This window comes from Tamandua tetradactyla, chromosome 7 (genome assembly GCF_023851605.1).
Source record: "Tamandua tetradactyla isolate mTamTet1 chromosome 7, mTamTet1.pri, whole genome shotgun sequence".
NCBI lineage: Eukaryota > Metazoa > Chordata > Mammalia > Pilosa > Myrmecophagidae > Tamandua > Tamandua tetradactyla.
Window position 1 is genome coordinate 12,834,024 of NC_135333.1, and position 13,468 is coordinate 12,847,491.

General features: G+C 34.3%; 1 protein-coding gene across 4 annotated transcripts in view; it reads left to right on the forward strand.

Moving 5' to 3' along the window:
* Window positions 1–13,468, forward strand: part of WDR64 (WD repeat domain 64) — a 145,165-nt gene that overhangs the window by 41,433 nt on the left and 90,264 nt on the right. For 3 of the 4 annotated variants that reach the window (XR_013179191.1, XM_077168461.1, XM_077168462.1), the window contains 2 exons: window positions 833–1,047; window positions 5,387–5,521. Coding sequence is in view for 3 of the 4 variants with exons in the window: in XM_077168461.1 (XP_077024576.1) it covers window positions 833–1,047; window positions 5,387–5,521 (350 nt within the window). In the remaining variant the exon portion in view is untranslated. The remainder of the gene's footprint in view (window positions 1–832; window positions 1,048–5,386; window positions 5,522–13,468) is intronic. The other variant, XM_077168463.1, reaches the window with a different exon arrangement.

Below are 13,468 nucleotides of genomic sequence, written 5' to 3' on the forward strand. Positions count from 1 at the left end.
CCTTCTCAAGAACTTCAATCCCTTTACAGTTCTGATTAGGATTCACCAACTTTCATGGCATTAATCAAGCTTTTCTGTCACTGTCTCTTAATTGGAGACCTTAATCCAACAAAGCGATATTCTGCACTGCCCTTCCCATGTGCTATCCTGATTCCTGACTTCACTATAAAGTTGTCGTTGAGGACCTCATTCACAGTTCATTGCAGTTTCTGCTTTATGACGACTGGCAACGTTTTCTCTCGTCTGAAAGGAATGGCCCTTCTTCTGAGCTATTTTCTTGTTTTTACTTTAAAGACACTACGGATCGCAAACTGATCATATGTCTTTCTCTACTGTTGGTTGCTAAGAAACTTACAGGTAAAACTCACCTCTACCAACTTTGTGATGCATTACATCTCATGTTTTTCACTTCCTTTCCTTCTTTTTCCTCCTATTAGATTTCTGCTCTTACTTATTTTAACAATTTAACCTTTATATTATATGCATATTGTAACCTATGTAACTTTTCTGGGGTTGGGTATGCCAGGTCTAAAAATATCTGCCAAACTGTGGTGTTTCCAAAACATCACACGTAGACTGTGTGATCTTGGAGAACAGGAAGCACTTCCCTTAGAAATGTCCCCTGCCCCTCAACCCAAAAAACATCTAAAGGCATAATATTGGGCTCACAATGAGTGTTCATTACATTCTATTTAACTTCTCTTTTTGAGTTCCTTTATCACGGTGGGAATATCTGAAATGAGAAACTTCAAAAAGCAGAACTTTTATTAAATAAGAGGGAAAATATTAAAGAAGGCAAAGTAACTCATTAAAAATGTTCTCCTGTTTTTAGGAAAACTATTATGTCATAAAGCCTATGGATCACTGCCTCCTCTGCGTGTGTGCGGTGGCCCTGCCAGACCAGCTCTGCCGAGATGACATCCTCCTGGGGGATGATGGTGGCTTTGTGACCAGATACACAGTAAACAGTGATGACTTTGGACTAAAGCAGGCAAAAACCAAAAAGAAATTACAAAATCAAGTTTTAGACTCAAAGAACTTTAAAAGGTAAGTTTATTATAGGGTGGCATTTATAGGAGAAAGAAAATGTGCTAGATCCTGTGGTGGAGATTTGAGACACAAAATGAAGAAATGCTTCTTGCCTTAGGGAACGTCCAGTATGATCAACAGATAGGAAAATTATTGGCTGAAATTCTTATTTTAAGCGCTGTTGACAATTGAAATTTACAGGTATTTTAATGGATTAAAGGGAGAAGTAAAACAATTAAGTTATGAAAAACTAAAAAGAAAGATATATACGTATATATATATATATTACTATTTGCTAGCATTTGTGTTTGGAAGAAAAGGCAGTGGATATGGAATTCAAGGAAAAATTTTGATAGATTTGACTAATACAAAATAAAACTTATGGACATTGAGATAACATTTAAAAAGTAAATGAGGGCGGGCCGGGCCGCGGTGGCTCAGCGGGCAAAGTGCTTGCCTGCTATGCCGGAGGACCTCGGTTCGATTCCCGGCCCCAGCCCATGTAACAAAAACGGAGAAACAGAATACAATAAAACAAGAAAATGTTTAAAAATGTTTCCCTTTCTTCCTTCCTTCCTTCCTTCTCTCTGTCTTTCCTTTAAAAAAAAAAAAAAAAAAAAAAGTAAATGACAAACTGGAACAAATATAGCAAATAAAACAGACAATGGGTTAATATTGTATAAAAGGTTTTAGAATTAAATGAAAAAATAGCAATTCCTCAAGAAACAAAAGGGAAAAGACCAGGAACAGATCATTCACACTCATGCACACACACATACACAATAGCACCCATAATCAAGAAACATTTCAAAATGATCATCGGATAAAATGGCAACTGATATCTCCAACTGATGAGATTATGGGTAATTTTATTTATTTCTATAATTGCCATCTTTGAAGTTTTTAGAGTAAGATGTAAATTATTTTTATTAGAAAAACATAAGTATAGCAAAAAAAATCCATCCTCTTGGTAGCCAACAAAGTACAAATTAAAATGGGATACAATTTCTCGCTTATAAAACTGGAAAAGATTAATAACGGGGTAGGAACTGTGAGACAGGCATTCTCATACACTGTTGCTGGTGGAAGTGTGAGATGGATCAACCTGGAAACTGAAAGATAAATAAGTATCTTAATAAGCATTTGTACATTAGGACCTGGGAATCTGCCCTAAGGATCTAATCAGACATGTATTCAAAACATATAGTTAAGAATGGTCATCACAGAATTGTTATTATTATTTATTTTTTGGCATGAGTAGGCTCCAGGAAACAGAATTATTTTAATAGTAAATTATCTAGTGTTCAAATATAGGAGAAGAATTAGAAGTTATTCATTTAATCATTTGATAAATAATTCATATCTAATATAAATATATAATTATGTAAAGGTACATTTACTTATTTGTAAATATGTCCATACACATATAAAATGTATTTTTGTGAGACTCCTAAGAAATCTTTAAGGTAGCAAGAGTGCTCAATAAATCATAGTATAATTATATTAGGGCATGTTATGCATCCTTTAAAATTGTTTTTGAAAAAAATTATGATTTGACATAATGAGATATATATCTTAACATATATATAAATCTTTATAAAGATATTTCTGTACTTAGAAAAAGACCAAAAGTAAATACCCTAAAATATTAGCAATGATTCTCTATGGGACGTCAAATAGATGATTTTTATTTTCTTCTTTATATTTTTCTACTTTCTAAATTTTTTAAAATGCACATTTTCCTTTATAATAAGAAACAAATAGAAAAATACAGTATTTGACTTTGTAATTGCTATATACAAATATTTTATCCCACAGTTAGACTGCACCATTAAAAACTCATTCCAACATTTACAACAACGGAATTAAGTATAGCCCCATTGTTGGAACCTTAATAATGATACAATAATTAGATAACAATAATTAAGTAACTGGCTCTATTTTCCACCCTTCAGACATGAGTAGTATTATTTAGTCCCACTAAAATATTAGACTCTGATAAGGGCTTTCCCAATATGTGATGTTCTGCTTTATATATAAACAAGTATTTCATTCCAATTATGATAGGCTCTTAGAATAGATGCTGAGACATTGGTTTTCTCTTTATTGAAATGTGTACCACCTGTCAGAAAATACCATGGCTCTTTGACTCCTTGTTTCCAGTAGGTAAATAGGTCAGAAAAGTGATTTGAGAAATATGAGGCATTTTAGAAATCTGGGTACACTTAATGAATTCCAATTCACATTAGTTCTTGTGGATGATTATTTGCAATTATGTACATGATTTAAATTATTCAAGATTGAGTTATATATAGGCTGGGTGTTGAGGCATTTTCTTACACCAAAAGATTCTCAAACCTGACAAAATGAACAGTGTTAGGGCCAAAGTGGCCATTAAATTCTGGAGCAATTATAAAAATTTTCTTGCAGATGATATCCACAGAATTCATTAATATTTAATAGATGACACAAAGGATAGGTCAAGCCTACTTAAAATTAGGCCTAAGAGTCACCCCCACGAGAACCTCTTCTGTTGTTCAGATGTGGCCTCTCTCTCCAGCCAACACAACAAGCAAACTCACCACCCTCCCTCTATCTATGTGGGACATGACTCCCAGGGGTGTGGACCTTCCTGGCAACGTGGGACAGAAATCCTAGAATGAGCTGAGACTCAGCATCAAGGGATTGAGAAAATCTTCTTGACCAAAAGAGGGAAAAGTGAAATGAGACAATATAAAGTGTCAATGGCTGAGAGATTCCAAAAAGAGTGGAAAGGTTATCCTAAGGTTATTCTTACGCATTAAATAGATATCACCTTGTTAGTCAAGATGTAATGGAGAGACTGGAGGGAACTGCCTGAAAATGTAGAGCTGTGTTCCAGTAGCCATCTTTCTTGAAGATGATTGTATAATGATATAGCTTTCCCAGTGACTGTGTGATTGTGAAAACCTTGTGTCTGATGCTCCTTTTATCTACCTTATCAACAGATGAATAAAACATGTGGAATAAAAATAAATAATAGAGGGAACAAATATTAAAATAAATTTAGATTGAAATGCTAGTGATCAATGAAAGGGAGGGGTAAGGGGTATGGAATGTATGAATTTTTCTGTTTTCTTTTAATTTCTTTTTCTGAATAGATGCAAATGTTCCAAGAAAGGATCATGATGATGAATACGCAACTATTGATGATATTGTGAATTACTGGTTATATATGTAGAATGGAACAATCAAAAGTTAAGAATGTCTGCGTTTGTTTGGTGTTTGTCGGCATTTTAAAAAATTTTAAAAATTAATTAAAAAAAGAAGAAAATATTTAATGGGTGAGAGTACAGGGGTGAGCAAAATTGTTTTGTAAAACATTATGCAAATAAAAGGAATTAGCCAGTATCCAGAGTCAAAAATGAAACAATCTGGTGTGGGGGGAAAAATCTCCCCTGTCACTGAGTTTAATCCTATATTGTAGAATTTTCCAGACTTGAGCTGTAAACATGTCTATTCTTTAACTGGGGAATTCTAATCTTTAAAGGGGAAAGGAATTTAACATGGGGAAAGAAATTTTACCTTAAACATTTTATGTCTTTAGTACCTGGGCTATAGGAGGTCCTCAATAAATGTTTGTGAATGAGAATACAATATAACACTATTAAATATGCATAAATATAATATGATGAAGACTTCCATTTCCAGGTTAAGATGAGAATTTTGAGGCAGAGGTTTTAGGATCTAATAATCCTAGGCCTCTCACTCAAACATCCTGTGAACTGGTGGGAAACCTTATGAACAAGGAATATTATGAAGGTTGTCCTAACATCAACTTCGCCAATTATCTGGAATTATAAATTTCTCCATCCTTCAGTTTTGAAAGTATTAATGGGGAATGCAAATATATTTTTTCAAATGGATTCACTCAAGTAATACATAAAACAATATAGGGCGGTGCGATGGTAGCTCAGTGGCAGAATTTTTGCCTGCCATGCCGGAGACCTGGGTTTGATTTCCGGTGCCTGCTCATGCCAAAAAAAGAAAAACAATATAAAATAGAATTCTACATTTGAATGATCAGAATTTTTTTGGTAAAGTAAGGCCCATAATGGGATGGGAGTCTTCTAGACTATTCCCTTAATTCTGAATCTACAGCTCAAGATTTGATAAACTTTTTAAGTTGTTTTTTCAGTTAAATATGCTATATAATTTATGACAATTTAGCTAACAGTGGCACAATAAATGAGACTGTATTATAAATTCATTTTATCTCAGTTCACAGTTACAATTAAGTTGAAGTCAAAATGAAGTGCTGAGTAGAAACTCTTCATATCTTTCTGTGTCTAACATAGTCTTTTTTAAAAATTTCCAGTGTTAAAAGGAAGCTGCATAATGACTGGGTTATGAAAATTAGATATATTCCAGCTCTAAATTGCTTTGGATCCTGCTCCCTAGACAGTGTTCATTCATTAGTTTTGGAAATCTTGAAGAGACTTGAGGACAATTTGTAAGTACAATAGTTTACAACTTGCAAATTCTGTGACTTTCGGACATTTTGCAAGGATAAGCTCATGGCAGTCTTGGAGCATCCAAATTGAGTTTCAGAAAAAATGCTCATGATTCCATATGTTGGACAAGTTTAATTAGATTTTCAGGAGAAAACTGAAGTTACTCAGGCAAATCTGAATACATTGTAACCTCCTAACAGCAATTTTATTCATTAGTTGTTTATCAGCTGGAATAAAGTCAATGCAAGCTTATCTGTACCTATATTTGTCAAATACATTTCTATTGGTAAACTTTATACTTTAAAAATAGTTACTAAAAAGAAGAAAATATGGATAGGGTAGTGCGTCAGTGGCTCAGTGGCAGATTTCTTGCTTGCTGTGCGGGAGACCTGGGTTTAATTCCCGGGGCCTGTCCATGCAAAAAAAAAAAGGGTAGAAAATAAATAAATAATAGAGGGAACAAAAGGTAAAATAAACAGGGTAGATGGAAATACTAGTGATCAATGAGAGGGAGAGGTAAGGGATATAATATGTATGCGTTTTTTCTTTCTATTTCTTTTTCTGAAGTGATGTAAATCTTTGAAAAAAGTGTTATGGTGATGCATAAACAGCTATGTGATGATATTGTGAGCCATTGATTTGAACACCATGTATGAAATGCATGTGTGTGAGGATTTCTCAATAAAAAATTTAAAAAGTAAAAAATTAAAATTAAAAAGCAAAAAAAAAATCATTCTTACAAGTTTAATTGGCTAGATCTGTAGGACAATCATTTTGACCCATACATAATACACAGGATGGTTTTCTTATAGAAAGGTAAATTTTAATAATGGGCAGACTTCCTATCTTATTAAATATTTATTAATAACTAGAAAACAACTATTTTTTCTTAATTTTCAGTTTTAAAAATGCATTGAAAAAATGCATTGAGATACATGCTACAATATGGATAAACCTCAAAAAAAAATCATGCTGATAAAAGTCAAACAAAACCATGGATTAACCTTAAAAACATTACACTGAGTGACGGAAGGCAAGCACAGAAGACTGCATATTATATGAGTCCATCTACATGCAATGTTCAGAAAAAGGCAAATAGAAAGCAGATCATTGTTTGCCTGGGGCTGGTGATTTGACTGCAAATGGGCATAAAGACCTTTTTGGGAGTGATGAACACATTCTAAATCTATATTGTGGTGATTGTTACACAAGCGTATATATTGACCAAAAGTAACAGAATTTTGTACATTCACAATGGGTGAATTTTGTGATATGTAAATTATATGTCAATAAATCCACAAACAAGACTCTGACTTGTTGCAACAGGAATCATATTCAAACTTTATTTTAAAAATGAACATAAGTTTATCTATCAAAAATACTATGGGTTAAAACATAAAACTCCAGGACTTCTGGTTGACCAAAATGGTGGTATAAGAAACTTCAGGGTTATGCTCTCCTGCAGACATTTGAACAACTGGCAAAAACTGGAAATCATCTTCTCTAAAACTCCAGAAAAAAGTTAGAGAGTTGCGGTAACTAGGCCAGATTTAAGATGCATTAAATCAAGAAAATGTACCTTAAAACCAGTAGGAGAAGCTCATAGTATCTTTGCTAGCCACTTACATGCCCACTGCCTTGCAAGATATGCAGCCAGCCCGAACTCTATCTCTGGGTTCATGGCCTATTCTACAGAGAGTAGAATAATTTTTATGTACATACTGCAGTGCTGTGTGTCAGTGCCAAGTGTGGCAGCCTGAGGATGTGAGAAAAGGCCACCCATCTCTGGCAAAACTTCCCAGAAATTGCCCTGCAGACAGAAGCAGCTTGCAAACAGCAAAAACAGCATAAGAAACAATTAAATCCTGGGCAAAGGATTACCAATTTTAAGATACAATAAAGTATCCAGCTAGGGTGTAGAGGGAATCTACTTCTTAGGGACTAGAGGGTACATTCAAATTCTTGGAAATGGAAGAATTCCTAACACCAAGAGTGCAAGACCAAGGCAAGACTCAAGCTCAGAAAAGTCAGAGTACCCCAAACTTTGTCAAGGGATGATCCTGATACCCTGAAAGAGTGTACCAGCCAAGGCAGACCAAATTTGCAAAGGCTGTGAAAGGTGTTTTCTGTATGGGTTTGTTTATTTTTCTTAGCTTCTGGTACTCAAGGACATCTCTCTCATGTCACCAGCAGGATACAAACTTAAGGAACAGCTCAGGGGCTAAATCTAAGCATTAATACATTAAAATATTAAAATGTACAGTGTACATATGAACAACTATATGCCAACAAACTAGACAACTTAGATGAAATGGAAAAAATTCCTGGAAACACACAAACAAGCTACACTGACTCAGGAAGAAACAGAAAATCTCAACACTCTAATCACAAGAGATTCAATCCAGTCATCAAAAATCTTCCTACAAAGAAAAGCTCAGGGCCAAATGGTTTCACAGGGGAATTTTAATCAAACATTCCAAAAAGAACTGACACCAACCCTGCTCAAATTTTTCCAAAAAATTGAGGAAAAGGGGGCTCTACCTAACTCATTTTATGAAGCTAATATCATTTTATTACCAAAACCGGGTAACGATGTTTTGAGAAAGGAAAACGACAGGCCAATCTCCCTAATGAACATAGATACAAAAATTCTCATCAAAATATTAGCAAATTGAATCCAACAGCACATTAAAAGAATTATACACCACGACCAAGTGGGGCTAATACCAGGAATGCAAGGATTGTTCAATGCAAGAAAATAAATTAATGTAATACAGCACATTAACAAATCAAAAGGGAAAAAAATCACATGATCATCTTGATTGATACTGAAAAAGCATTTTACAAATTCAACATGCTTTTCTGATAACACTTCAAAAGATAGGAATCAAAGGTAACTTCCTCAATATAAAGGGCATATACGAAAATCTGATAGCCTGATAGCCTGCATCATACTTAATGGAGAGAGACTCAAAGCTTTTCCCCCTAAGGTCAGGAACAAGACAAGATGCCCTCTGTCACCACTATTATTCAACATTGTATTAGAAGTTCTAGCTAGAGCAATTAGGCAGGACAAAGAAATAGAATGCATCCAAATTGGAAACTTTCATTATTTGAAGATGACAGGATTTTATACTTGGAAAATCCTGAGAAATCTACAGCAAAGTTACTAAAATGTGCAGTAACACAAGATTACAAGTCAAACAAAGAAACAGGAAATGATAGCCCAGCCAAAGGAACAAGATAACAAGTCAAGTATCGTCAATGAGGAATACCAGACTTTGGACATACCAGATAAAGACATTTTAAAAAATGATCTTCAGTATGCTCAAGGATAAAAAGGGAAACACAGAGAAAGAATTAAAGGATATCAGGAAAGCAATGACTGAGCAATATGAGAATCTCGAAAAAGAGATAAAAATTTTAAAATGGAACCTAACAGATATACTAGCAATGAAAACCATAATAGCTGAAATGAAAAATTGCCAGAAGGGTTTCACAGCAGATTGGAGCTGAAAGATGAAAGAATCATTGAATTATAATACAAAACAATTAAAATGATTCAGGGTAAGGTGCAGAAAGAGTATTAGATGGAAGTAAAGTCCATTGTTAATTTCCTGTTTCTTATGGTGGCATTGTAGTTTTATAGGAGACTGTTACTATTCATAGGATTTTGACAATTTACTCTCAAATGGTTTGTTCAGGAAGATATTTTTTACTCTACTAGCAACTTTTTGTAAGTCAGAGCTTTTTATAAGTTTGAGGTTTCAAAATTCAAAAATATATAGCACTAATAACAGATTTTAAAAGACACAAGTGAAGATTGGAATTAGGGCTTAATGATTTTTTGGTTGCTGGACAGTATTTTTTTTTGTATGTATTGCTATTAAAAAACTAGGGCCTATCATTTACTTAATTGTAGCCAGTTGATTCTAAAGAATGTGCTAAAATTATTAATCAGCCTTAACCAGAGCACTCAGTTTTTTTTTTTACCTTTACACTTGGGGTACAACTAAAGGAAATGCTAGGAAAAATAGTGAATTTTTTTACATAACACAAATGTTATCTTCTAGATCTTCTTGAGCTAGTTAATGCAATTCATTAAAAAATGATAAAAGATAACCTCTGAGCATAAAAAGCTTGAATTTCTAAATTTCAAGGTTTTATATTAAGCAATGGAATAAAATAATTAGAAATGTAGTGAAAGAACAGAATATCCCATCTCTAAGATGAATACTTTACATTTTCTGTAGAAATGCAGTCTTCATTTTTTTCCCTCATTTAGAAAAAGATGAAAATGTCTATTTTGGTATATAACACATTGCACTGAGAAATGAATTAAACACTTTTAAAAACTCTTTTCACAGCACATTAAAAACAATTTCATTTCTTGACACCAGATCTTCTGATTCCACAAATATCATTTATGTGGCAGAATTAACTGCAGAGTTTCACTTAGTTTCCATAACATAATTACCTGCTAATGATTACATCACTGTCATTTTAAAGGAGTGAATTTCTAAAATATTTAATGAAGAAATAGATGCAACTTTATTTCAAATTTGATTTTATATTGTACTAACAATGATATATTCAGAAAAATAAAGAAATATTCTGAAAACGTCTACAAATGCAACATGCCCTGGTAGTCCTACAAAAGACATATACTTCAACACCTAGAGAAAGGGGTTTCATTTCCAAAACATGGACTACAGCCATGATTTTATCAGAGCAAATATTTCCAAGATCCTTACCAGGTTAATTATAATGGCTAAAATGACATCTATACAGGTCATGTAGGTCAGTCTTTAAACCAGAATTGTTTCAATTATCGAACAAATGTTTACTAAGCCCCTGTATGTTAAGCACTGTGGATAATACAAATAATTTTAAATCATGACACCTGCTCTAAATGCTTAAAATCTAACTGATAAGATATTAAATACAGACATAAAATCAGTCATATGCCAGGAGCCAGATCATATCAGCTTATGAGTGCTATTAATATGTCCAGTGTTCTCTTTCTTATTGTCCCATTATCTGAGCAAACTACATAGATGTCTCCAGAAGATGTACTAGAGCAAGAGTCTGAATATAAGCAGGAATCTAAATATTCATTAATGGCTTACTGTGTTTGAGGCACTGTACTCAGTGCTTGAACTTTAAAGATGAATAAGACTAGGTCCTTGATTTTGTGTTTAATGATGGAGAAAATAGATGAAAAGAAGGTGATCAGTGCCATAATAGAGATATAAGAGAGGGTTATGTAAATACAAGAAAGTCCTTAAAACATATTAAGGTAGAGTTGTGAGGGAAAAAAAATTGGGGAAGACTTCCTGAAGGAGATGTCACCCATCCTGAGTTTTAAGAAGTGGTAAGATGTAGCCAGGCAAAGCAATCGAGTGGAGATTGAATAGATAAAGAGCCACACTAAGAGAATAATATTTGCAAACGCATGGAAATGAGAAAGATGGTCAGTCCTAGAACTTGCAAGTGTTTCAGTATAGGAGAATTGAGTCGGGAAAGATGAGACATGACAAGCCAAACATGAAAAGCCCAGTTGTACCATGCTTAAAACTTGGAATTTTAACCTGAAAGCTACAAGAAGCCATTGAATAGGACAGTGACAAAATAATGCATTTTTGACCGATCACTCTAGCAGCAGAATAGAGAATGGATTGGGGAAAGACAAGTTGAAAAGAGGGAGGCGAATTGGGAAGACATGACAAAACTTTAGAAGAGAAATGATGAAGGCTCATAACTAAACTGGTGGAAGGAGGGATGGAGAGAGAACAGATTCTTATAGAATTTACAAGAATTGGCGAATTACTGGATAAGAGGAATGAAAGAGAAAGAAGAATATAATATAATTTTTTCATTCTCAAAAATATTTACCACATGCCTGCCTACTGTATAAGAAAAACTGTTCTAAGCAGTGATATAATGGCATACACACAAACTCCCTGCCCTCATGAAGCTTACATTCTAGTCAGGGAGACAGATAATATAGAAATAATTTTAAGTAAATAATACAAAGTTGGGTGAACAGCAATGAGAATGAGTCAGGTGTAGGGAACAGAATGTGAGAGGTGTTAGTTTTGATAGGATGGCCAAGCGAAGTAACATTTGGGCAGAGATTGGAATGAGGTGAAAGATCAAATCACAGAAGTATGTACGGGAAGAGCATCACAGTGGCAAATGACTGCCATGCAGTTGGGTTGGAGGACTATCTGCATGGATGTGCTATTTACTAAGAACATAATAGGTGAAAGGTTAGGTTTGTGTGAGAGCAGTAACTTAGTGCTGCCAGTCCCACCATTTACTATTGGGCCTGTGGTCTTGTACATGTCACCACTTAATTTATTTGAACCTTGATAATGTCGCTTATGAATAGGAATAATACTTTCTTGCTTCACAATTTTATGAGGCTCAAAGGAGCTGATGTGACTGAAGGCACATTTACATTTGATATCTGTAAAATGCTGTGATAATTGAAAGTATTATTTACTGGTAGTCATTTAAGTTCCTACAGGAAGAAACGTTTTTTTAAAGAACACAATGATTCCATGTGCTGTCAAAATCCATGATAGTAATAAATATTCTAACACCGGAAGAAAGGAAAGGCACTAATCTTTTCCTTTGGGAGTAAGTTATGATGGTACAAATATCCCCTTTTTCCAAATTACAGGAAGTCGCCAAGTAGTGATGTTTTATGTTAGGTTTTTTGTCTTTTTAATTGTGAAAACTAACATACACACAAAAAAAGCAATAAATTTCAAAGTACACTGCAATGATGTATGTTAGGTTTTAATTGAAATAGCAATTTTATTGACCTTACTCAAATCTGCCACCTTCCTTTTGCTAGGGAAAATGCACCCTTCATTAGACTGATCTTAGGTGAGCCCAATTCCTTTTTTTTGGTGGTGGTGGGGAACCTCAAGGCCAGAGTTGAATTAGTCAAGCTCACATTTTCCCTCTCTCATTTCCTTCCCTTGTAGTCTTTTACGCATTCCATTAACCCTCCCTCCCCCACAAACACACACACAGTCAACCATTCTATTGGGTTGAATGTGTAATTTTATATATTTTTCTTCAAAATGTGGGTTTATATGTATTTTTAATGCATGTAATGGTATTGTGGGGAATTTGAATCCCTGTTCTACATTGTTCCAGTAGATTTGGTACTTTGTAGGTGTAAACACTTAGGTTATCTAGAAGGTTCTGTTTTAAAAACCAGCCAGTATTTTCTAATCTTTGCTCAGAAAAACATCTATTTTGCAAGAGTCAGGAGTTTGTCATCGAGCTCAGTTCATTGTGTTTGGGCTTCCTGGTATACTCTCTACCTCCTGGAATTTGGTTGGTGATATATTCACCCCAAAAAGAGTCATGAAACTGTGAGAGAAATATACTCAGACAACCTAAGCCAATGGTGATCACTGATTTGTTGTCAGATTCTGGCTGAACTTTTCATCTACTTTCTTACTTGGGCCACTTCCCTAAATCTAGAAGCTGAAGAGATTTCTCAAATGATAGAGTGTCATCATGTTTTCCTGAAACTGCCACTGCCATTGGAGTCATCGCAGTAGAAGGAAAGTCAGGTTCACTTCATCCCTGGATTCAACATATTCCTATTTTTGCAATCTCCTATAATGGGTCTTAAATTGAGCCAGAAGGAACTGCATTTACACAAATACATAATTAGCCAGCTGTTAAAATGGGAGCCAGATCAGCTCTCAAAAAAAGGCAGGAAAACATTCCTCTTTAAAAACTTCCCATTTCCAAAATGATTATTATTCTCATTATAATTTTTATGGTAATTTCACAAACGGAGTTTTGTACCAGCAACAAAATGAACATCTGCAATTAATCAGACCATGCAGAGCATGTCAGCCTGTTGCTAGACAGAAGTTGAACCTTTAACCCTTTAATAACTTGACAATTTCCAG